The sequence below is a fragment of the Enoplosus armatus genome, chromosome 7, assembly GCF_043641665.1.
Source record: "Enoplosus armatus isolate fEnoArm2 chromosome 7, fEnoArm2.hap1, whole genome shotgun sequence".
In the NCBI taxonomy this organism is placed as follows: domain Eukaryota; kingdom Metazoa; phylum Chordata; class Actinopteri; order Centrarchiformes; family Enoplosidae; genus Enoplosus; species Enoplosus armatus.
The window spans coordinates 23,506,752-23,533,471 of record NC_092186.1 but is presented as its reverse complement, the minus strand read 5'-3'; the positions used below and the strand labels follow the sequence as shown (position 1 = coordinate 23,533,471).

General features: G+C 42.1%; 3 protein-coding genes across 3 annotated transcripts; 2 read left to right on the top strand and 1 right to left on the bottom strand.

The window, feature by feature from the left end:
- Window positions 1-297: 297 nt before the first annotated feature.
- On the bottom strand, window positions 298-4,301 carry tm4sf4 (transmembrane 4 L six family member 4). The gene is made up of 5 exons (XM_070909182.1): window positions 4,131-4,301; window positions 3,100-3,189; window positions 1,494-1,639; window positions 791-977; window positions 298-315 (listed from the first exon to the last, which is right to left on the bottom strand). The coding sequence occupies exons 1-5, from the start codon at window positions 4,299-4,301 to the stop codon at window positions 298-300; spliced, it is 612 nt and encodes a 203-aa protein (XP_070765283.1).
- Window positions 4,302-5,614: 1,313 nt separating this feature from the next.
- On the top strand, window positions 5,615-16,319 carry LOC139287885 (glutathione hydrolase-like YwrD proenzyme). The gene is made up of 12 exons (XM_070909093.1): window positions 5,615-5,725; window positions 6,565-6,718; window positions 6,797-6,950; window positions 7,909-8,115; window positions 9,779-9,931; window positions 10,018-10,105; window positions 11,199-11,370; window positions 12,988-13,144; window positions 13,633-13,815; window positions 13,981-14,065; window positions 14,383-14,478; window positions 15,485-16,319. Exons 1-12 carry the CDS (start codon window positions 5,626-5,628, stop codon window positions 15,628-15,630), a joined length of 1,695 nt encoding a protein of 564 aa, XP_070765194.1. The 5' UTR covers window positions 5,615-5,625; the 3' UTR covers window positions 15,631-16,319.
- Window positions 16,320-19,119: 2,800 nt separating this feature from the next.
- On the top strand, window positions 19,120-25,712 carry tm4sf18 (transmembrane 4 L six family member 18). The gene is made up of 4 exons (XM_070909094.1): window positions 19,120-19,299; window positions 22,716-22,784; window positions 23,472-23,614; window positions 24,960-25,712. Exons 1-4 carry the CDS (start codon window positions 19,120-19,122, stop codon window positions 25,156-25,158), a joined length of 591 nt encoding a protein of 196 aa, XP_070765195.1. The 3' UTR covers window positions 25,159-25,712.
- Window positions 25,713-26,720: the final 1,008 nt, after the last annotated feature.

Here is a 26,720-nt window from a genome sequence, read left to right as displayed (position 1 = left end):
ATCATTAACTAGTTAGTGTTGCAAGTGAGTTAGAGCCAAAGAAAATGGCAGCAGATGCACATACAGGTTTAATAATGAGAAGATGGAGTAATTAGCGTTTGCTAGAGACTAAATGGGAAACCCTTCAAATTGGAGCTCTGTCATTTCACAGGTGTTGTTCGATAGTACACACACAATGTAATCAATGAGCTTGTAAACGTATAGCTATGGATATAAAGCAAGAAACGACTGTCATCCTCTAAAAACAGAATAAATACGGGAAACAGCCGCCTTCAGACTCTCAGCTGTAGGAAGCGCTCAGACGGCTCCATCGCTCTGAAAGACAAACATGATCAACATTTATACATCATCTCATAACATGTGATTTATGTTATCCATCTCCGTTTACCAACACCAGTCCTCGAGCCATAAGCAGTTGCATAATTCACTGGATCCCAGTTAATGAGTTATTGTCAGCTAACTTCCATTTAGATGGGAAATATACAGTATATTAATTTTTGATTGTGATTATTAGAAAAGTGTCTTTGAGTTGTGCCATTTTTTTTTTACTTCCTGTCTAATCCTCACACATCAACAAGCCTGTTATAGTTTTTGTATATTTTTTGTATTAATATTTCCCTAATATTTCTATAATATTATTTTTTGCTATAGTAAGTATACTATTGCTAAGTACAATAATAATAATAATAATAATGTCAGAAATTTGGGTTGAATTCACATTTCCCTTCAAATGTATCCAATTCTGCTCATAAACAGACTCAACTGAACTCATCTCAGACTAGATACTGACCCCTCCACAGCAGCCACAGCAGTCCCCGCACAGAAATCCCAGCAGGCCGTTCACCACCTGCACAGCACACAGCGCCATCTGGATCAAACCCATGGCCAGCAGCACGGAGAACAGAGAGAGATGCCAGGACACCACGCCGACCGGCTCTAAACAAACCGACCAGGCAGTGGTGTTGGACAGGTAGTCACTGGAAAGGGACGGCGAAGCAGAGACTGATTAGTGAGTGAGCACACTTTAATAGTCTGGTGCTCCAAGCTCCAAGTTCTTATGAGGCTGAACTGCAGCAAAGGTGGCACCAGTAAAAACAATCTTAAAGTGAGCTACTTAAAATGTAGTTAAGGGACTTCAATGGATTTAAATGTTCAGTTTAAAGAGTTAATGAATAAATCATAAAGAAATCAATCTCACATATTTCTGCCCCTTCCTCAACACAATGGGAGTGAATGGAAATCTGTTCGTTTAGTCGAAAACACCCAAACATTTTGTGTGAAAGGTTATTCTCAACCATGGAAATGGCAGTTTGACAAAATAATCTTGACTCAAGGTCCATTTACAAGTTTTTAAGAGTTTATTGTATCGTATTAAATGGGGTTTACATTTTTGACTGAAAGAAACTACATGCCCATCTTTGCATTGGTGTTTGTGCAGGTAATTTAGAATAAGAAGTATGTGTTTTGATACTTCATATGGTCGTGTGTCTCACCCATTCGAGAAGGGAAATGTCCACGACATGTGCGTGCCGTTACTAACCAGACACTCAGGTCCGTGGTTTATCGCCACGGCAGAAACTATAACTGAGTAACCAGCGCCCAAAACGCCCACAGCTGCAAACAGTATGGAACTCAACATCTGTACAGAGAGAGAGAGAGAGAAAGAGTTACTCATATTGGGAATCAATACCATTAACAATCTCCCTTTGAACTTCTGTGACAACAAAGAAGTTATTCTCTCGGTGTGCAGAGAACAGGCCGAGGGTCACCAACAGAGCACGGCCAACACAGAGCTATTGAGATGGTGTGTGTCTGTGTGTGTGTGTGTGTGTGTGTGACAGACTTTTGTTTGCTGATTCTTCCCTGGACCCCACGCACACTCACACACCTACACATTCCTGAGGTATCGATCAGTATGTGTGTCTGTACCGGAACAATACGCACTCTGTGTGATAGAGTCATGTGAAACTCCCATCAGAGGAATTTCTTGCTGCAGTGATCGAAATCTCATCAATTTGTGTGTGTGTGAGTGTGCTTTGGCATTTATTGCTGTGTAAATGGTGGAGGGTGTGTATATAGGGCCATTGTATCTGTTTTACACACTCAGAATGATTAGACAGGTGGCATACAGTAGACGTGGTCAAAAAATATAAACAGCAGTGGGTTGACGCCCTGCAAGCCTTAAAGCTCGATTCTCTCTTATTTGTTTTTTTGGTAAGCCATTCATAATGCATTCATTTTGTGCTGCAAGTGGTGTTTCACGGTCCGATCTCCACCTACATTCGATGTTTTTTTAATCAGAGTTTCACTAGTTCATTTTTTTTTTTTTAATTCAAATTGAGCATCAGTTCATTGCAAGAACTCAAGATAACAAGTTCAGTTCAATTCAGTTCTATGTATATAGCACCAAGTCACAGCAAAGGTTATCTCATGACACTTTACATATAGAGCAGGCCTAGAGCGTACAACAATAGTTGCCATAGCCGTTCACATTATGTTCTCGGTGGCAAACACAAGATACCACTCTCAAACAATGACGTGTACAAACATAGAAGTCCTTTCACTCCAATTAAGGCTGTTTAAGCAGTTCTTCTTCCTGTGCAGGTGTTGTTCTCTGGCTGACTGTCTGTGCGCATCAGCGGCTGTTTTAAATTGACGGCCTAGACTGTGGCCATTACACTTTAATTTGCCGCAGAGCCTGATCCGCATGAGCAACAGGCCGCTTTAATAGATGAAGACATTTTGACCTGTCACAGTAGGAAAAGCACAATTAGTTCAGTTTCCGCGTCCTGGTATTGGTGCATGCTGGTACACTGTCATGGCTCCCGGGGAAAGAAAAGATTAATGTTTATTAATTCATTATTAATATAACATGCTATAACAATCCCAATTCCAGCATACTGGGATATGTAAATACATGAGTGCCCCCCCCCCCCCCAACCAAAATAAAACACCAGTTTCTGCAGAATTATTGCTATTATATGCTAATCTTCCTGTCCTGTGAGCTTACTTAGGCTCCTCGCCCGACTTTTGATATATACTATATACTAATAATCATTTCATTAAGGCAGGAAGTTAAACAGTGAAACGTCTCCTCACCGCAAATCTCCGCCCACAGCTTTCGTTGCCACAGCAACCGCAGCAGTCATTGTTCTTCAGACCCAGGAAGACCAGAGCTGGGAAGATCATCTGTCGCCCAAACACACCCCAAGTTCACACACACACACACACACACACACACACAAAACAGTTGAGCAGACGATGACTGTCCCATATAACTAGTTCCTAAACTTGCCATTCATTAAAGCTGCACCAACTTTCACCAGAATTGACAACAATTTCTACAAATATGCCATCAGAATAATTGATGATGCTAAATTATATCACATATATTTAATTCTACTCATAGTGGCTTTAAAATGATTCACAAATGATTGAAAAAAAGCGTTTCTATGATAATATTCTGTTGTATTTCCAGTATTTCTAATGTGAACTACTGTACAGGATGAGTTCATGAGATCATTAACTCTTTCAGGTTAAGTAACAATTAGTTAATTAGATTAGATAATTAGATTAATTGATCAGTTAATGCAATTCTTTTTTTCAGTCAATTCCAACCTCTCAAAGGCGGGTATTTTCTTTTTTTTTTTCTTCTTTGTTATATGTGATAGTAAACTTAATGTCTTTAGGTTCTGGACTGTTGATCAGACAAAACAAGCAATCTGAAGACCTGATTGCCTTTGCATCTGGAATATTGCAATGGGCATTTTCTTGCTATTTTATGACATTTTATAGAATAAACAATTAATCGATTAATAGAGGAAATAATTGGCTGACTAATTCATAATGAAAATAACCGTTAGTTGCAGCCCGAATGAATTTTCGTTGTGTTATTTGTAATTTACTGTGATCATGAGTCTACGCAGACGCACGGATGCCATCATGATGACAAGATGCCCCATGTATCGTGTGCTCACACATCCAGAGAAGAATCCAGAGAAGTTGTCTTCAGTGATGATAAAAGCAGCGGATGTCACTCATCTTCTACTCTGTGATAAATGTGATCTGATAGTGGCATCGTGGATTTCACCCGCTATTACTGTCAGTGTTGTAATTTTAAACGTACTCACCAGCACTCCAGATCCCAGAATGCCTCCAAAGTACCAGACATGATCTGTGATTTGATCTCTGTCCACAGACTTTCCACCGGGGAAGAAGAGCAGGATGTTACACAGCACACACACAATGGCCAGAGGGATCAGTGTGATCCCCAGACACTTGGCAAAGCTGCCGGAACACATTCTGACACTGATGCTTCAGCCTCCCCTTCTAGAAACAACTCCTTGGGTTTTAAAAGTATCTTGTGGCCTCCAAAACTCCACTTACGCTGATGTCTCAATTGAATTATCTGTAACTGACAAAGCAAGGATGTCTTGTAATTCAAACTTAAATCTGGTCCAGTTTTTGTCCACTCCAAGTTGGTCAGATGTTGGAATTTGAGACGCCAGTGAATTATAACAGTCCACCTGTTGGCGTTAAATCTATCTACAACTGCAGCTTCCCAACAACTCCTGACAAATTCTCCTCACACCTCCTAAGTTTGGTTGTTCTTCTGAATCTTCTGAATGGCACTGTCTGCCTCACCTGTCCTGTTTCTTGATGATTGTTGATGGTTGATGCTGTAGTTGAGCCTTTATACCCCCCACACCCCCACCCCGCCTGTCTCTCTGAGTGATGTCAGTGCTTCACTTTTACTGCTGTAGTATGGCAGGATCACACACACACACACACACACACACACACACACACTTTTGACCACATGCAAACACACACACAGCAATTAATGAAGGACTGCATACCCGTGTGTGCACACACAGACACACTGGTGAAGACACTGGTTAATGTTCTACCATGTGTTTTGTATACATGGAGACAGAAGAGGAAGTGGCAGAGAGTTGGTCGATACAGCAGAGCCCTCATGGCTGATCTGCACCTACCTCTGGTTTAGTCAGTAACAAGGGTTAGGGTTAGGGATGGAATGACACATCTAAACTTGAAGTGAACTTGAACTTGAAGGTTTGCACATGTGAGTTAGGGTTTCCTAAGAATTTCTGCTATGCATCCCACACCACTAGTGTGCTTAGCCTACGGGGCAGGCGAGCGTTTCATCCAAACACATTAATGCCATCTTGGTTTCCAATCCACACCTCTGACCGTGGTTGTTAGTGTTTTACAAAACAAAAACCACCAAGAGTAACAGATGACAAACTGCAAGATTCTGGTGGTTCCCCATGTGACATATATAGCCTATATCTTATCCCACCGTGATCCCTCTTTATTATTTATGGCTTTAAGATAAAATGGGAATACTAACCTAAAATGAAAAAAGAAAAAAAAAACAGGCTGCAGGATTGAGATTATTTCAATCTGTCAAGTGAAATGTAGCTTTAACATTAATTTCTGCTGCTGAAACATCAGCATCCATCGATGTGATCTGCCATCCGCTTCCGTCCTAGTTGAGCCAATCCCAATCGATGCCCGAGTAACCGATCATAAATTGTGAGTCCAATACGGTTTAATTTTGTCCCGTTACTTAACCCAGTTGTTACCGACGGTCACAGGGGGATGGATACCGACTTGACTTTCTCCTCTCGTCGGTCTCCTGTAGTGTGTTTACACGGCTGTGTGGCGTCCAGCCAGCCGTTAGCTTCAAGTATAGGACTGGGTGAGTGGAAACAACTGTTGCCATGGAGATTTAAAGTTAGAATATTAGGCAGCAAAATGATAATCTCCACATTTTCTCCATGTTTTCAGATAAGAAATTTGTTTAATTTTTAAAAAATATGGACTCTGTAAAAATCCACCAAGAACACCAAGGACAGACATAGAGAAGTGGGAGCAGCAGTTAGTTAGACCAGTAAGAGCTACCTTAATGCTAACGAACTAGCTAGTTGCCAAACTATTCTAGTTAGCTAGCTCACAACAACTGCCATGAAGGAGAACTGGAGGACCAGAAACACTGAACATGACAAAAAAGAGGGGGTTTTAAAGTTTATAGTTTTAGGTGGGCATCGATTCATCGGTTTGTCTGTAAAATGTCAGAGGAAAGTGAAACAGAAACCTTCTCCTTGAGCCCAGGGTGACATAGCTTGTTTTGTCCAACCAACAGTGTAAAACACAAATACATTAAGTTCACTGCCATATAAGAGAAATATAAGCAGCAGTACTTCATCTTTGAGAGCCTGGAACCAGGGACTTTAGAGCAATTTTGCTAAAGTAGTTGCTGATTAATTTTCTGACAGTTGATTAATCATTTAATCTTTTCAGCCAACATTTTTCAATTTATGCTGTAGTTTTTTTGAATATATTAACCCCACATTCAAGGTAGCCAATGGTTCCCTTTCATGGTAAAAAAAAAAAAAAAAATGATGAAAATCAGTGTGTACTTGCTTGCATACTTGTAGTGCAGATTGTTTAAAAAAGGCTTCACCTCACTAGTGGGCATTACATATTCATATTCGGGTCTGTGATGATGGTGCTGAAGATGTATTTTGTTGTCTCCAGACATCTTGAATCGTGGTGGTAATGCGGCAGATGCTGCGGTTGCCATAGCAGCAGCGCTGGCGGTGACAGAGCCGTGCAGCACCGGTCCGGGTGGAGACGCCTTCTGCTTGTTCTACAACGAAAACACTGGAGAGATCAGAGGAATCAATGGCAGGTGGCGACTCCTCTCTCGCTGCTTTTGCTGTCTTCATAACGCAGAATGATTAGCTGAGCCTCTCTTCTGTGTCCTCAGTGGTCGTTCGCCCAGAGGTCAAACCCTGGACTTCCTGGAAGGACGTGGGTATACCGCAGACGCCCCTCCTCCACCTTTTGATGCCTTGAATGTCACAGTACCAGGGGCCCCTTCATGCTGGTGTGATACCGTACAGCTGTTTGGTAGTCACAAGGTTGGACTGTGTGTGTGTGTTTGTGTGTGTGTGTGTGTGTTTCCATCTGTGTAGAACTGTGTGTGCCGGGAAGTGTTTTATGCAACACCCTTGTAGCCAAAAGTCCACCTAACATAATCATTTACATGACATAAACATCCTAAACGTAAACACTCCAAAAGGAACCGTACTGACACACACCACCAACACACACAAACATACCTGGAAGTAGGACTCTTGAATCCTGTGTGTGTGGTGTTGAGGGTGAATCAAGGAGATCTAAACAACAAGTGGACAAACTATCATTGGGCTCTATGGATATTCCTTTTCTTTTGGTCAAAACAGCCGTAAGTTAGCCTTCTATGGTAGGGTTTCTACAGGAGTTGCCTATAACATGAGCAGTAAAGTTAGAGCTCTTGTGTCAGTCCCTCAAAATCAGACAAAAGTTTTGCAAACCAGCATTTAACAATGATAGAGGGAGAAATCAGCAAAAAATAATGTTTGCAAAAACTGGCATCAGCAGATCTGAATGCAGCGTACTCACTAGGAAAGTTTTGAATTAGAGGTTTGACTCAGTTTAACGTTCAATTTAAAATACTCTCACCACACTTCTGTCACAACGGCTGTGCCTGCTCGCACACAAATTAAGGAAGGAGCTGAATGCAACAAGTTCACTACTGTTTGTTTTGCGTTGTCAGAATGCGTCTTGAAAACTGGAACTAAAGTAGAAGTGAGTAGTGAGAGAATTTTTAAGTGAATAACACCTCGTCATAAAGTGACCACTGAGGTGTCCTCTCGTTCGCACAGAATGAAAACAATTATTAGAGTTCTTTTTTTTCTTCGTGGAAATCCCTCAGAGGAAATTACAAACCAGTTTTAGAGTCCACATATTTCTTCCCAAAACAATGACTCACACTTCCTGCACAGTGAGGTTTCCCGTGAAGTAATAAGCGTGTGTTTCCTCTGCCTGTTTCCCTAGCTGTCCTTGCAGGAGGTGCTGAGCGGGGCGGTGGGGCTTGCAGAGGTGGGGTTTCCTGTTGCCGAGGTAACAGCTCACCACTGGGCCAACTGGGTGGCTGCTCTGAGAGATGCTGGGAAGGAACTAGGTGGAGACCTGCTGACTGATGGTCATGCGCCCAAATGTGGACAAGTATTCAGAAACCCTGCCCTGGCCCAGACCCTGAAGGTGAATCCTTGAAACTATAACACTAAAACACACATGTTCATAGGTCATGTGAGGAGCACTCTGATCTCATGTCATTTAGACAAGAAGGAAAGAGAACAATGTACAACCCTAGAGAAACTGCTGTGCTGGTTCCACGTCCTCCCAGAGGCTTGTTTGCATTTTTTATACTTGCCTTAGCCTTCTATATGGGAAGACCTTGGATGAACCCAGGGGCATACTGGGTGATTAACTCTGAACTCATGAGTGTTTTGGACTCAATATGGAAGAAAAACAAGATAGATAGAGGGAGGGAGGAATATAGATTAAGCTGGGGTGGGCGAGGTAGGAAGGACATTAAATTAGGAAACTAGAGAGGGAAGGATGGAGGGGAGGGAGTGAAAAGGCAGACACGGAGATGATAGAGATGCAAAGGTGAAACGGTCAGAAGAGAGAGAGGGAGGGATGGATGGAAAAGGAAGAGAGGGAGCACAGAGAAGGAGAGAAGTGGAAATTATAAAAATTAGAACATAGATGAAATTGAAAACTCAATCAAACGCAACAAATCGCAATGTGTTCCACTGTTGTGTGTGCGCAGCACAAGTCAAACTGAGGTCAGGCAGCCTGCACATCTGGCCAGCAGAGTTCACATAGTTTAGTGCACTTGAAAATGTTGACCAGACTCCACGGTGGAAAAAGGAGGAAAACATCAACAGACCACTCCCGCAGCGCAAAACCATTTCTCCACTGCCATCTGTGATTAAAGTGTACCCAACAGTGGCTGAATACAGTGCCTCTCTTTGTACCTAGCACCGTTAGCCGCTTATGACAAACAAACAAACAAACAAACAAACAAACAAACAAACAGACAAACAATGGTGGTCTGTGCTGCGGGAATAGTTTGAAAAGTTTCCATGGACACATCTTTCCCACCATAAAAGCTTTTGAAACTTTGAAACGTAATTTCGATGTTTCGATGTGACAAACTTTTTTTTCAAGTCTTCTACTTTCCTGCACATTATGTTAATGTGCGATCATGATTGTTTGTGTGTGTGTGTGTGTGGACAATGTAATATTCATAACTCCCCACTCATTCTGTAGTTTCCTGTCAGTGAGACTTCACTAGATGGTGGATGACCCCACTGTGTGTGTGTTTGTGTGTGTGTGTGTGTGTTTGTCTGCTTGTGTGTCACCATTAAAGCATGCACTGATTGATGCTCTTCTGTATTACAACATCAAACACTCAGTCTTTAGTAATGCAATATTTCAGGAACACTGCCAAGTACACCCATACATCCCTACACACACACACACACACACACACACACACACCCACTCCTGAGACAGTACAAACAATAGTAGTGACCTCATCCCCATTGATGAATGGTTTCCATGGCATCATAACGGTCATTCCTCAGCGATGGCGGTGTGTGTGTCACTTCCTTGTGGTGAAAAATCACACATTCACACACACGCCATCCTGTTCATTTGATAACATTGATTGGACTGGTAGATATACACAATAGTGGACACGTCACATGAATATCTTTCAAGCTAGACTCATGTGTGGCATTACATCATGCAAAACATCACATTCTTGTGTTTTGTACTGTGGTTTTGAAACCCGTAGATGGACGGCAGAATAAACTCTAATGGTTGATTGATTGATGGGCTGATGTATCGACAGGATCTCGGTGAGCGGGGCAAACCAGCTTTCTACCGGGGCAGAGTGGCCCAAGCCATCGTTGATATCATCAGCCGAAATGGAGGAGTCATGACCCTGGATGACCTCAGCAGCCATGACAGTGAGGTCATCACCCCTATAAGCACAGAATACAAGGTGAGGTCAGCGACCGCAGACGCTCATTGTATCTGTATTTGGATAATATGGTCGGCGTGAGTGAATGACTCCGACTGTGTGTTCAGGGTGTGCGTCTGTGGGAGCCTCCTCCTAACAGTCAGGGATTGGCTGCCCTGCTGCTACTCAACATCCTGGACAACTTCCCTCTCAAAGGTATTCACTTGCATGCTGATGCAACGCAGAATCTCAAATATAGACATTAGTCTGGTGATGTGGGTGTTAAAGTATTAATAAAGCATTAGCATACTCGTATTTAGAAAAAGACTGCATACAATTTACTTTGAACAGTTTTCTTAGGGACTATTTCTTTGGTAGAAAGTAGTTCCAGTGAAAACTGTTCACAGTCTGTGGATTATATAAGGCTGTTGAGATTGCTGTTGTGAAGTCCATTCACCCTATTACATACCCTACAACACTAACCACAGGCAGTTTTCAGCAGTAGACATTTTGACTTGTCATGGTTGGAAACAGGTGACATTTATCATCATTATTATATTGACAATTAAACATTAATGATGGCTCCTTTCTTTTAAAGAGTCCCCGTGAGCCATGACAGTGTAACAGTGAGCCAGCACGCACCATACCAGGACCCTGAAACTGAAGCAGCTAAATGGAATTCAGCCATCGTTAATTTTATTATTTACACCTGTGGCTTTTCTACTGTGACGTGTCAAAATATGTCTTCTGTGGGAAAAAGCCTATTCAGCCACGAAAGCTCTCATCATCGGCACTATTACGGCAAATATAGTTGACTTTGGCGTGATGGCTATTTTCGAAGCATCCTTCATCCTCAATCGGAAAGAACAGCCCTGGACGTCTCACACACCAAACAAACTACTCGCATCTACAGCAAAAGAAGCTGTTTCTTCTGTCTGTTTTGATATTTTTGCCACGCACCATTGCACGCTTGAGCAATGAGGGTGTACCTGCCTCTGCATGGATGGTTCTTGTAGTTTGCCACTGTTGAAGGAATAACTCCCAAAATGTCAAATATCTTGTGACAGCAAGTCAAAAGAAATGTAATGAAAATGACAATGACAGGTTTGATTTTGGAAATGACACGAGATGTGTCCATTGTTTATATTTATTTATCTATCACCTGTATTTGTCTGAAGTTCCTGTCATCCTTTCTTCTACTCTGTCAAGGGAACAAAACAAGAAGTCAAGACAAATGTTTGTGAATTTGATTTGCAGCTCTGAAAATTCAAGCATCGTTGCGTGTGTATGTGTGTGTGTGTGTGTGTAGCTGCAGGCCATAACAGCTCTGACTACGTCCATGTTCTGGTTGAGGCTGTGTGTTTGGCGCTGACAGACGCTCTGTGTTACCTGGGCGACCCAGACCATGTGACCATCCCTCTAGAAACCTTACTGGACAAGAGCTACAGCCAGCAGCGAGCGCAGCGCATCAGGATGGACAGGTGTGTGTCCCTGTGTGTCTGTGTCTGTTAGTACCAGTGTGTACCAGTCGTGCTCTGTTGACTTTAGATAAGACTGTAGACTTTTACTTCCCTCCCTGACCTTAACGTCCATCCCTTCATGCCCTCCTCCACTGATCCGTCTGCTGTGTGTGTGTGTGTGTGTGTGTGTGTGTGTGTGTGTGTGTGTGTGTGTATTTTGGCGACAATGTGTATTTTCAGCACTGTAGACTTTGAACTTTAGGTCTTCATCAGTTGTAAGACAAATAGACAAACAGACTATAAAGGTATAAAACAACATAATGATCTCTGAACACACACACATATTGTGTGGCACTAAATCCTGCTGTTGTTGTTTTATATTCTAATAAATTTAAATTACTCAGGGCATGTTACTGCATTAGGCAACACGTACAAATACAGAAATACATACACCAACCCTACACCTTCTGTTCATTCAGTACCACCTCACTCAAGCTTAAAGATTCAACCAATCCTGGATTAATTGTCTTGTGAAAGTGTCTTCACGTTATGTTTACTTTTACATAATAAACCAGGTAACAGAGAGAAATCAGGTGAAAGCAGGAAATTACAGGTCATGTTTACGTGCGCTGCATGCAGCCTGTCGCCAATCAGATTTCTCAGCCAACACCCTGCAATATTTTTTAACCAAGGCTGGTTTATTAGTGATACATGACGCTATAGGCTGAAGCGTGCTTTTTTTTTTTTTGTGTTCTGGTTGGAACATTAGGACCTCACAGCGCTGTGAGGGGACAGGTTGCGGGGAATGACTGAATTATTATACAGATTATTATACAGATTATCTAAGTTGTTGCCGGTTCTTCCAGTGTGCGAGGATGGCAGTTGGGGCCTTGTGCTTCTGCTATATTTTCCTATATTTGATGAAAATGTTTTATTTATATTCCTATTAAAAATAAATTTGCATTCAGTGGTTACCACCATTGCCTTCATTATTTATCTTTCAGTGCATTTCAAAACTCTAAGGAATTCTTAAAAGTTGTTTTTTTTTGCTGCACAAACATGCTTAGCAAAGGAAAACACTTGAAGGGACAGATCAACATTTTGGGAAATATCCCAGTAGATGGCAAGATTGATACGCACTCTCATGTGTGGAAACGGGGCGATACAGCTTGCCTGGCTCTGTCAAAAGTTCAAAAATGAAATTAGTGGTACCTCTAAAGCTTACTAATTAACATGTTATACACGTGTTTATTTAATTTACGCAGACCAGTGTAAAAACAACAAGTTGTGGTTTTCCACTTTCCCCGTGCTTCCAGTCTTTATGTTAAGCTAAGTTGACTGCCTGCTTGATAGTGATGTCGACCTTCTTATCTAACTCTTGTCAAAAATGCCAAAATGTTGAACTTTTCCTTTAAGATATCCTCAGTTATGAGTTGACAAACTGAGTGAAAATGTGCTAAGAAAAGTGCTTTGAAACGGGGAAAGCCCTGCATGTGTTTTATCTTGTCCACTATTTCTGGCCACATTACTCCCTTTTTTCAAGATACTTTTAATGTCCACAGTAAAAAAAAAGTATATGTGTCATGTGTATGTATGTTATGTATGTTTTTTAATTGTTGTTTGTGTGTGTATCTGTAGGGTCATGGAAAAAGTGGAGCCTGAGCTGACGACAGGAAGTGACACAGTCTATTTCTGTGTGATTGACGGTCAGGGCAACGCCTGCTCATTTGTCAACAGCACCTATATGGGCTTTGGAAGTGGGCTGGTCCCCAAGGATTGTGGATTCTCTCTGCAGGTCTGAGGGGTCAGAGAGATGGAATTAGTGTGTGTGCATGTGAGGTAGATAAAAATTGACTCTTGCCTCTGCAGAGTAGGTGGCAACATCAGTGGATTTGATGAAAATAACATGTAGAGCACCAGGCGTGAATGAAGAGGTTGCACATTTTCATATTTTTGCATTACATTACAAGAACAGGAACGTATAGTGTGCTTGTTCTTGTAAGCACACTATACTTGTGCTTGTTGTGTGTCTATGTAAATATCAGTGTGATGCTAAGCTGGAAACCTTTTTTAAGAAACCATGGACCAGATCCATGAAGACATATTGCTGTAGTCACACATGGTAACATGCAATGAACGTCATTTCCATAGAACTTGTCGACTGTGAAAGCAGAATTGCCAGACTGCTTTCACGAAACACACTAAGACAAAACAACACAGAGCTGAATGAGGAGACTGAAAAGGTTGATTTCGGTGCATGAAATCTCTTGTTCCCTCCCTCAGAATCGCGGTGCCAGCTTTTCCCTGCGTCGCACCCACGTCAACTGCGTTGCTGGGGGGAAGCGGCCGTATCACACCATAATACCTGCACTCCTCACTGACTCTGCGACCAAATCACAAAAACCACGACTCCTCGCTGCACTGGGGGTGATGGGGGCTTTTATGCAACCGCAAGGACACGTCCAGGTACGCTGGTGAAGTGAAGAAAGTTAACTTTGAAGTACAGTATGTAAGATATGTCCCTAACATCGCTCTTATTTTATCTCTCATTTTTTGAACATTACTTTTGATTTATAAATACGTGTAATGTGTTAATGAGTTATTAACTGATGCTATTGCTATTGTGTTTAGGTGTTGTTGAACATGATGGAGTTTGGGATGAATCCTCAACAAGCTCTGGACGCTCCAAGAGTCTATGTGCAGTATGACCAGAAAAGTACGCCCCGCCCCAACACACACACACACACACACACATAAAAGATGGAGTTGTATCCCTCATCATATGGTAGGGCGGTGGTCAGACGAACTCTACTCTCTCTACTGTAAACTGTTACTACGTTTTATACAAGATGAGTACTCAGTACTCCCGTCTTTGAATTCGGCTCTCAATTTGACCTCAGCTACACATCGTGCATCAAGTTGTGTCTGTCGCACCTGATAATTCTGATAATTTTATGAAAGAAGGCTGTATGTTTCTATAAAGCACCTTTTTAAATCAAAATCAGATTCTGAGTAAACGTTGTGCGTGTCTAGCTGATCAGTGGTTGGTTAATCTGGAGGAGGGGGTCGACCAGGAGGTGGCCAGGGAGCTGAGAAGACGGGGCCACAAAGTCAACTGGCCAATCACAGGTACCCTTTTTTCTTTACACAATTACTGTTTGCAGTGGCTGCATGGTATTCTTTGAATTTTTTTATTTACAGGATAAGTATGCCATGGTTCCAGAAAATAGACCATTTCAAAAACAGTGCAAAAAAAAAGACCTTCACAAAGGCGCAAGATGTCACTAAAACTGTTGTGTTTGCACTCAGGCACCCTTAAGTCAAGGTTTAATGGGTTTTTTTTTTGTTTCATTGATGACAAATTTTATAATAAATAGGTGCTACATGTTGAAGCAGATGGGTCTCTCATGGGACCGGGCCCAAGCTGTGGGCCGAAGACAGACTCCAGTGGCAGAAAAATATTTATGCGGCCTTATGTCCCACCCGGGACAAAGAGGATTAACCTAACCTGACATGTAGCCGACTCAAAAGTTAATGTGTTACATGAATGGTTATATTGATGTATAGTAGTAGCAATAAACAAACAAAGAGACCATGGCTGAAACAACTGGTAGTGCCAAATCAGTGGTATTAGACTGCAGTTCCCATAAACAGTGTTGCTTCCTGTTGCAAACAGGATGTTTTTGTTTGTTCCTCTTTCCACCATCATTCTGGGTGAAGTGGCTTGCTCTTTTCCTAACTGCCTTCATCTATTTATATTTTACTACTTTTTTATTTTCTAACTAGCCTGTATACAAACATCTGGCCTATGTGTGGACTGAAGACTTATGGTCTCATGTGGGCTTTAACGTCATTCATTCATTAACAAACAAATCAACCAAACGTGCTAACTGCTCATCACTTAGATTAAAAAAAACAACAAAAAAAACTGTATGCGTCTTCCTTGCTGCCTAACTGTCACCTTCATCTCCTCACATAGACAGATTATGACTATTGTAAGGCGCTACAGTAACTGGACATTCTGTTAGCACATGATCTGAGCATGCTAATGAGACATGGGATGTTTAGGGTTATGATGTGTAATAGTGACAGGTAGGAAATAGATTGCCATTTGTCTTCTCATTCAAACACACAGGCCACAAGAGGTCTCAGTTCGGGCGGGGACAGATCATCACAGTGGGGGATTGGTGGAACCCATCTGCCAGTCAAGCCGATCATCCATCCAGGGTGCTGTGGGCGGGATCAGACCCCAGATCAGATGGATGTGCTCAGGGATACTAGACAAACGTGACCTCCTCTCTTCTTCCCTGTAGATGTTGCATTCAGAGGAATTGATCACAAGGCTTTCTGAAGGCAAATGAATACACGTGGGACGTAGAGCAGAGAATTTTTGGCTGCGACATAATTCGCAGGACACATTGAACTTTTTTCCTTTGGCTTCATTAGTTAGCCGATTGATTTTGTGAAAGGTTTATAACTCAGCATTATATCAGTGTTCGTCTGATGTTTCTGTTGTATGTTTACAGCCCTCAGGCATTTACCGTGTGTAATCTGTAACATACAGCAGCAGCAGCAGAACACGGCGTCAGATTATGAAGTCAAAATGCAAAAATTTAAAAGGCCAAAACAGTTTGAATTGAAACTGTGCGGCATATTTCATAGTTTGTGATCTTTGTGTCCTGCCACATCCTTGTGATATCAAGCCACATTTATGGGCCAGTGCACTATTTAGTTTGCTCTAAAATGTAGAACAACGAATGACAGTTGACTGCCTCAACTCTGTCTTTTGGTTGAGATAATTATCTGTTTCAATCGCTTTACTTAGTTGCTGTTGATCTGAACAATATCATCTCAGTGGATGCTGGTTGCATCTTTACTCTCTCATTTTACAAAACAAATTAAGTGTAGCTAATGCAATAATATGATGTGAATCAGTGCTATAGCTCCATTTAAATTCCTTTTGCATAATTGTCCTGCACTTCAAAGTGAACTATATTTTTATGCTGTTGTTGGAAATGAAAATGATTTAATAGTCTGTATTTCAAATGATCTACGAAATACTCTGGATCTCTTCATGATTTTGTATATTTTTTACAAAGGACAAATAAATGTAATTATTTTTTTAAGTGATGCTTAGTCCTCAAGGTTCTCTGTTCATGAGCTCATAATCCTCCTGATGAAGAGCTGATTTGGGCTCAAACTGTCTTCTTCATCACACAAAGAAACGTTTTTACAGGAGTGGTCAATACTCTTGGGGAATTATAGTTCAGGTACATTTCGTTTTTTGGAGTCAGCACCGGGACAAGATAAAGTTCATCCCTCTATCTAGCACCACTAATGGACACGTTGCTGTTAAATTTACTGAGCACCGTCATGTAGCCCCGGAGGGCAAACCATTTCTATTTCGGCACCTCCAAACCAAAATGTCAGCTGTGCACAAAATAAATCCCGCAGTATGCAGGTTACCATGAAATTAGCGGAGTGCGTTCCAGCTCCCCAAGTGTTTTTTTTTTTTTTTTTTGATGACCACATGGCCTTTCCCACTGGCACAACTCTTGGGACACATGATCATGATGTGGTACATGCATAATATACTTCTACAGCATGTTTTCAAGCAGGCTGGAAGAAGTGGGTGTTTTGCCATTGTGTATTTATCTTTTAGTGAATTTATAGCGGTCAAGAAACGCCCTGCTGCCCCTCAACGTACCACACAGACAGGATAAATACAGACCGACAGGGTAAATTATATTACATTGTGTGAAAAAGGATGTCGAGTCGGTAAACAGCTCGCAAACCACTTGCACCCTGGAGCAGCAGAGCTCAAACATCGTTGATCTCCTTACAGCTCCAAACGCCACCTGGTACCAACCGTTACCAGCTCCTATAAAAGAGCCATGTGTTCTGTCACCCAAACACACGGGCCCGTTTTTACACAATCGGCCTTAATTAACACTGGTTGAAACAGCTTGTCAGAGCAGGTCGTGAGAGGCCGGCTCCAGTTTACGGCGCAGTTTATCTGGATGTGGTGCATTCCATTCGGATTACGAAGCAGCTCACAACATGCTGGGCCTCTGAAACACACATGTATACAGACAGAGTCTGACTGACACAGCACTATTGGGAGTCATGTTTTGCCCTATTGCCCTACATAGACCTGCTTAACTGTTGTATCATTCTGACCTAGAAAGAGGCGGCTCTACCTATGGGCACTGTGCTGGATTTGGGAACGTCTGTGAAGCATTTTGGATCGGATTGGTCCTTGTAAAACTGATCGACAGTGCTGCTGAAAACAGACATACAGTCGTAAATCTTTGGGGCGTATATCCTATAATCCAGATTTAAAGCAACATGATGCAAGAATTGTTTTTTTTTTTTTTTGCAACTTGGCACCCCTACGCTTTTTGTAGTGCAGCTCAAACCTCACGGACAGCTGTACGCGTGCATTTGTTGACAGGCTGAAGGATTTGGATTTCAGTGGCCTCAGTGGATCAAAAAAAACAGCGAGGCGGCAACTTTGCTAACACAGCCAAACATGAAGGAAGTGTAACAGCACAAGACATAGCAGGCCATCTAATATTACTTACTAGTCCAACAGCAAGAAGGCCAGCCAGGCGTCTTGTCTCGCAGCCTTTTATTTGGCGAGGCTCTCGCCAATGGCCAAAAGCCAGTCCGAGATCTACTCTTGCTCGGCCACTCTCTCTGGTATAAAATATGTTATATGTATATTATATGTATATAATATATGGGTCTAGTACATTTTGTTGCTAATACTTCTGTACTTTTACTTAAGTATGCAGTATTTTTATGAACTGGAATTGTTATTTTTAACAGGGAATGATCTGATTACTTCTTCTGCTCCTGGCTCGTGTCCACTGTAAAGACCAGAAACGTGAAATATGCTGGCTTTCTCGTTCCTTTTCTTCATCTAGTAAATGAAATGACACTGTGATATACTAATATGGGTATAGTGCAGATTAGTGTTGAAACTACCAGTTTCTTTTGGTGTCTTTTTGACTAACCAGCTCTAGTTGACTAACTTACGGTCTTCGGACTGTTGGTTGGACGAAACAGGCAAGCTGAAGATGTCGCCTTGGCTCTTGGAAATTGTGATAGACCTCTTGAAAATAACTTTCCGACATCATATAGAGAAAATGATCAATAAGCCATCATGTAAGTAATTGCTAGCTGCAGCCCTACTACAGATATATCATTTACACATAATGGGGTACATACACTGTCCGAATGTGTGCACCATGTGGGGATTAAGAATAAACACACCGATTATGTACTTAAACATGGCAACCTTTTGTTGTGACTCAGCCATTCTGAGGGAAATTAATTCTTTAGAGTGCTGTGTGAGGCCTTGCAGAGGATGTGGGAATCACACACACACACACACACACACACACACACACACACACACACACACACACACACACACACACACACAGACTCTTGTGGGATTTTTCATATTTCTGTTCTGAGCTCTGTGCAGCCATTGGTCAGCTGCCTTCCTGTGAGTGTGAGTGTGCTTCCTGGCGCACGTTGTATCATGGCACAACTCCCTCTGTAAGGAAGGAGAATGTGTTCAACACTTACACACTAACACACACACACACACACACACACACTCGTCACTTGTTTTTGTTTCCTGGCTCCCCAGCTGCTCTGAACCTTCCCTCCCCTCTTTCTCTCTTTCTCTGCTCTCCTCGGCCCAGTCCAGTGCTCTCCTCTCCTCCCGGCGGCTGTGAGTGTGTTTTTGGGTGAGCGATGTGTTGTTCGGTGGGTTTCGCCAGGTCTCTGGGTCTGGCCCTGTTGCCTCTGGCCCTCTGCTGTATCCTGGCCAACCTGCTGCTGCTGTTTCCTATGGGAGAAATCACCTACATCCAGCAGGACCGCCTGGCCAGCTACATCTGGTACTTTGGTGGACTAGGAGGAGGGGGACTGCTGGTGAGTAAAAAACGGTGCTCATGTTCTAATTAGATGATGAAGCCCTCAGGTTAGTCTGTTCTGACGAAAGGACAACCACACACTAAGGTCCCATTATTTTATTTTATCATCAAAGTTTCGACTGCACTTGGGCTGAAACAAAGTGTGGTGTGGTTAGCCTCTCTTTAAAATCTCAACTTTTGTATCATGGGATACGTTTCCGTTAACTTTATACAGTCCAAATGTATTTTTATAGTTTTGCAAAATGTGTTTACCAACTTTAAAACTTTTTTACGCCAATCAAAAATCAAAACAATTTTTTTTCCCTTGCGTGTCTTTTCTCATGTACTGCACACCCTTCCATCCATTTTCTCCCGCTTAAATGGGAGTCGGATCACAGTTGCCGCAGTATGAAAAGATATTTAAATATTATATTTATTCAAAGTTTAGAATCTGGATTTGTGGCAGGTTTTTGCCATTTATTTCCACGTGTTATGAGTGTGGAAAGTTCATAGAAATATGAGAGGTCAGGTGTCCATTTAACCAGACCATAACTACCGTGTGTGCTTCCTCATGTCATGCAATATATGATTAGTTTAACCTTTGTGGCCATTCACCATAACGACTGAAGAGAAGGCAAGATTACAAGAGTGGGAACTTTTGGTATGGGAGCATCTTTCCAAATAAACGATAATAAATGATAAGTGATTGGATTATTTTGCCTGGCAGAGGAGGCTAAAACAATGTGAACGACGGTTTAAATGAGGTCACTGGTACCACGAGGTGGAACTCAACACTATTAGTCGCAGTGGAGAGAGAGAGCGAGAGAGAGAGAAATTCACTGAAACCAAAAAAGATTGCCTTTTTATCTGGAACCAAAGCGGGTAACATGTTTTTGACCGCCATTTGAGCCATGTGACTCTAAAACTCTCCACTAGCACTTTCAAATCTTTAAAGAAGCGCTATGATGTGTGAAGATGAAGCGTCACCTCCCTTTCTCCCTTATTCAGTGGTAGCAGAGACAGACGCTGGTACATGTAGATTGAGTGCGTGCTGTCATGTAAGACGGAAGCCTTTTTTCCCTCCGGTTTGTGTTTATCAAATACGGCTGATGCTGCTTTTTGCTTGCACTTCCCGCCCATTTCATTCATTGATTGGCCAGTTGTAGTCATGTGTACGCTTAAAAACATGATTTTGTTTTACACCCGAAAAGGTTATCAAATGTCACTTGTCTCCCCTTCAACACCATTCAGTCCGAGTGTGTTTGCAGTTGTTCATTGAGAACAAAGGAGTGTTGTGTGAATTCACAGTTAATCCGTCTGCACTACATGCTGCTGATCTGATGGGTTTATGCTCCGACTGAGCAGAAAAGGAGCTGTTCTTTTGGTTTGGTTTTAAGGAGGAACAGAGCAGAGATTGTATTTTCCAAAACAAGATTAACCTTGTTGACCAGCGGAGGACTTGTGTTGGGTACATAAAGCGACACTCTTTCAAATATTTCGATCTGTCTGTCCAGGAGAGAAAAAAAATAGCTTAGAACCTTTTAGCATGTAATTGAAATAGATACTGTATTTTACACAACAACAGAGCTGCGATGAAAATGCTAGATGAAAAAGTACATTACATGGCCAAGCATGTGCCCTTTTCCACTATAACAGTAGGTCTTGTAGTGTGTTGTTGTTTGGGTTTTTGATTTCTGCAGAACTTAAGTGTAAAACTGTGAAAACAAGCCAAAGGTTCAACAGGTTTTGAACCCTCTGGAGTCACAGCGTCTCTTTGTCAGAACACTTCACTCACAAAGGCGATGAATCAGCACAGAAATGGGAGGCCAAGCACCGGAAGAGGACGCCGAACAAGTCTGAGCCTTAAAATGTTTCCTTCACATGCTGTAAATGACACTTGTAATGTTTCACAATGAAAGTGAGGGGACTATGCCCGTTGAACTGCTGGATGGTTCTTAATTTGAACTTTGGAGGTAGTTTTGTTTGTGATAATGACAGATCACTAAAGAGTCAAAGAGCAAACTGAACCCCTCTGAGAGAAATCTATCTTTAGCTCTCACCCTTCCTCTCCCTCGCTCTTCCTCCCTCCTTTTTCCTCCTGTCCTTTCTCGCTGTGCACCCCCCCCCCTGCATTGTCAGTCTCCCTCTCTGCCTCTGCTAAAGGACGGCAGTTTAGGAGGACATCCAGGATGTGTATGCAACGGTGCCTATGATCTCTCTCTCTCTCTCTCTGTGAATCTTGGGAACTTCCCTCCCTCTGTTAGGATGTGATTTAAAGCACAGGAAAGGGGAAGAGAGGAAAAAGGGGGAGGGAGGGATAGTAAAAGAGCAGAATGCTGAAACCAACAGATGAAGGATTGCCATTGTTTCGCTCTTTCTCCTGCAGTTCTCTTGCAGCAAGGCCCTCCACACAGCTACGCTGCCCCTGAGCTGTTGGTATACAGCACAGACTGCACCGTTTGTGTGGCCACTGCTCTTGTGTGACCACTTGTATTGTCAGGACTCAGAGTTAGAAATATCTGCACCTGCACGCCGTGTCCAGACGTAATGGCCATAAGCTATAGTGGTTTTAGCCAGGGAGTTAGTTGGTCCAACATTTTGGACCAGAGTATATTAATATTTGGTTCATCCCAAGAGACTTACGGAACACTATGGTTCAGGACGCCTTTAATCTCATTTTTATGTTACTGTGTCCAAAACACAACCTCTCCCCTTCCTTCCGTTTACTGTATAGTGCACTATACTTACCCTCCTTCATGTTATTTGACATGTTACATACTATGTCAGCATGTGCTAGCATTCTGTTCAAAGCACAGCTAGGCCTAAGTACTGCTGAGACTGCTGAAAGTTGAGTCAGGTCTGACGATGTAACGCTGAACCTGACTGAGTCTAAAATGTCACACTGGCCCCCATGCAGAGAATCAACCCCATCTGATTTCGATCGCAATATCCTCAGGCCAAACTTTACGTTAATATCACACAATATCACACATAGAAAAGTTGTTTTAATCTATCCAACATTTGATTCCAGCGTGTCATGAGCATTATGGCCTCGCGTCGCTAGTGTCACTTGTTTGCTTCCTAGGTGATTGGTCTTCCCGGTAATATCCATAAAAAAAGAATACCGCTTTCAGCATGGATGGTGATTGACAGGCGGGACAAGGTACAGATGGTTGTAGAATTACTGTGGAAGCATTGATGTGAAATGCTCCCAGTAACTGCCGGCAAAGAGAAGCAGGTCAGATCAATGATCTTTCACGTAGTGACGTATTATTCATCCTACGTAGGATTAATATCATCATTAACTATTGTATTAACTGTTGCCGTTTTACTATCTTAAACGCTTCCATGTGCAGACTAAAAATGAAACAGCAACAACAAAAACTGTTATTGTGTTATTGTGTTATTCAGCAATGTTGTTTTCTGTGCTTCCAGATGCTGGTTCCAGCTGTGGTCTTCATCACTCTGGGGAAATGTAGCTGCTGCTGGAATGAGAGCTTAATGGTAAGGGACTTACCAGCAAGACTTACCAGACTATCAATAATACTCACACTATGATAAACTAGCCCTGCTACAAAACCTGATTATGCAGTCTGGCTACAGTCTACTGCGTTTATGCTGGAAGAGTACGATGCTAACTGACGTGTCTCAAACAGGTCCGTGTATTTAAGAAAATCCTAGATATACATCCAAGAGTTCATTTTATGTTCGTATATTTCTGTTTGCTACACACAGATTATTATTAATGAACTGTTTTCCTTTTTCATAAATCAAAATTGAACTACTACTATTTTACTTTTTGGCCTAAAACTGTCTTTCGTAGTGTTCCCATTTTCCTGTTGTTGTTTTTTTTTCTTTCTCACCAGTTGGAGAATAATAGTGTACAGTTGTCATAAAGCCAGCTAACACTGTGTCCTTATGAAGTGGAATGCTAATGCTAATCCAGCTATGACACTTCAACAAGGGTCGCATTGTTAGTTAACACTCAACAAAGTAAGCTTGGCCCACACCACTCAAGCCACATGCACAGCTGCAGTTGTGTGTGTGTGTGTGTGTGTGTGTGGCAGCTGCCTCTGTGACATTTATGCAGACAGACAGTCACGCACACACATTCACAAAGGCATCCAAACACGTGCACGCTTGTCTTTAAAATCGCTTGGTGTGTGTGTGTGTGTGTGTGCTGCTCTCCAGATGTGCGGGTCAGTGCTGGCAGCTGTGGTCGGCCTGGTGGGGTCTGGCTACTGTTTCGTCATATCAGGGTTCGCCTTGATGCAGGGTCCCCAGTGCTTCACCTCTTTCGGATGGTCGTATCCCTTTGCAGACCAGGGGGGCAGGTAGGGAGATACCATGTGTGTGGTGGCATTGGGGTGTATAAACAAATGAGAATGTGCGCATGCAATATGTTGGTCTTCTAGGGCTGCAATTAATGATTATTCTCATTGCCTAATGTCTTTTTTGTCATGAATTTATCGATCATTTAGTCCATTAAATGTCGTTAGATAGTGACAAATCTCCATCACAATTTCTCGAGCCCCATGTGACATCTTGAAATTGCTTGTCGTGTCCAACCAACAGTCCAAAACCCAAAGTGATTCCATTTTCAATCATATAATACAGAGAAAAGGAGGAAATCCTCACATTTGAGGAGCTGGAACCAGTGAATTTATGTTCTTAAAGGCTATATTTTAATACTAACAATACTTTAACATTGACAATACTGTAAATAAAGAATGGAGTCTTCACAATGCAGGTTTTGTACAAAGGACAAACATTGTAGAACTCACTACACTAGTTACGCAGCCTTACTGCTGAACCTAACAATTCCTAACATCACAGGCACAGTCACGACAAAGGTGGGAAAACTGAAAGCCAGCGTCTTCATTGAATGCAACCCCTAACAAATGGCCCATTTCAGTCCTGCTAAAAGGACCGTAGCATTAACCAATTTTTCAGTTAGATTTTTTTGTTTTTCATTTGTTTTGTTTTCACGCGCATTTCAAACGTAGATTACTGTCAGTTCTAAATGAGTGTGCGAAGTCTATTAAACTGTGCATGACCACAGCAACAACACCTCATTGGTCTATGCTGTGTTACCATTTCACTTTCACTGGTGAGACAGATCTAACCATGGGTAAAACTGACTACAAGCAAACAGTTTCTCCTTGTGGTGAATGACCGTGGAATAAGCGTGATAATACACAACAAGAATCAGAATCAGAAGAATCAGAAACTGTTTATTGCAAAGTAACACACATTACAAGGAATTTGCCGTGGTCTGAAGGTGCTATTGTTTTGACAACAAATATGTAGAATATAAAAGGTAAAATAAGAATAAAAATGAAAAATAAGATAAGATAAGATAAATAACAAACAGTGCAGTGACCAAAATAAAGTAAAGTGTCCAGATAAAGTGTCCAGTAGGGGGTGGGTGCGTTATTGTAACGCAGGGGGGGACAGGGGTGATGTACGTTAATATAACGTATAACTTGTGTTTGTGTTGGGGGGGTCAATGTAAGTTTGTCAGGTTGACTGCAGAGGGGAAGGTGCCCTAATATAGGAAACAATGGACTTTGCCTTGTTTGTTTGTTATTTTTGTATATCAGGACACCTTGTCATGCATTGTTATTTACTCAGGTCATCACCGATCTCTCTCTCTCTCTCTCTCTCTCTGTGTTCCAGGTATCTCTTACAACCAGAGTCTTGGTCGCGGTGTCTTCAGCCGGTTCATATCGTAGAGTGGAACGTGACCCTGCTGTGCGTGTTGTTGGGCCTGGCTGTGCTGGAGTTCATCGTGTGTCTCTTACAGCTGGGAAACGGTTTAGTCAACGCTGTCTGCCGGCCTTGTTGCTATAAGCAGGAGTACAGTCTTAACGCTTAGATGGACACACGCGCACACACGCGTATGCAGACTCATGCGCATGTGCACACATAAGAATTCACACCCTCAACATGTATGCACACAGGCAGGACATTAACGGACACATGCGTACGTCTGCACACACAGCCTCATTGCCCAGCACCATGTGTATGTGTGCGTGCGTGTGTGTGTGTGTGTGTGTGTGTGTGTGTGTGTGAGTACAACACAACCACTTAGACACACCCCCACTATATTTCCAAGCTTTTAATTTGCACTGTTGAAGTGGCAAAAATCACTATGCAGTCATCGATGAAGTGTCCTTTCTGTCCAGTTTTAGTCCTGTGGTTCCAACATTTATACGCCGTGTTGGATCACTTAAGGATTACGAGCAGATTTGTGTGTGTGTGTGTGTGTGTGTGTGTGTGTGTTTGTTTGTTTGTTTGTACATTTGTTTCCATTTTCAGAGCATTTTGTTGTAAATTGTTTTCTTTGCGTCTTCTTGACGCTTCGATCAGTGTTAACGGACATTTTATATATATTTTAGTGACATATTTTTATAATGTATGTTTGTTTGTGCTGCCTTGAATAAAAAAAAAAAAAAGAATAAATAACTATTTCCATTTTAAGCATCCAGTGAGATCTTTGTCCGCCCCGAAACACAGGTTCAAATTCATAGTCCGGACGTTCAGCTGAACACTGAAATCCCCAAAGACGTCAGTGATAAACAGCGATACAGTATGTGTGTGTGTGTGTGTGTGTGCATGCTTGACTTCCCTCCTGCGCCGCCTCTTCCAAACTGTTACTGTAAATGAAATGTTTCCATCAACTTATCTAATATCCTCTTTTTAGTTCTTATTGCTCTTGGCCCCACTCACTCTTACAGAGGAGCGTTACCGGCTCAAATGCAATATTACAGTTTATGTGTAGCCAACCAAATGTGGGTTTGTGCGTATGTGTGTGTGTGTGTGTGTGTGTGTGCATGCAGCCCGCCCAGTGTGTTGTAATCAATTCCTGGACTAAAGTTTCTGCCCTGGAGTTTCCAGAGTTGCCTGTTATTGATCCATATCAGGACCCCGAACTGATTAAATGTGGCCTCTGACCCTGTGAGTCACCAAGTCACGTCTCTGTCCCCGTCACGTGTCCTCTTCTGTACGTGTGAATAAAATTGCTGAACAAACCGTAAAAACAAAGATAAACCACCAGTCTTGAAAGTAGAATTAATTGGCCTTAATTTACTTTAGAAGTAGATGGAGGTAACTCAAATAAGGTGTATGCAAATTCAGGGGATTCAGAGTGTCTTTCTCAACTTTCTGCCGTTAACATTGGACAACAGCATTGCCTGTGAGTGTTTTCATCATTGCCTGAACGTGACTACACTAGATCTAGATTACACATCTGGTTTATTTATGTTCCTGCTGAAAGGAGATAAACAACATGAAGTCTGATGCAAATGTAACTTAAATCTGATCCCTTCATGTTGGGACAATCCCATGTGGATGACGCAGACTGAAACATTTTCTGTTCTTATGCAAGTCTAACCTTTTGATCAAACAGGGTGACAGTGAGTTCGCTCTCTCGCCTCC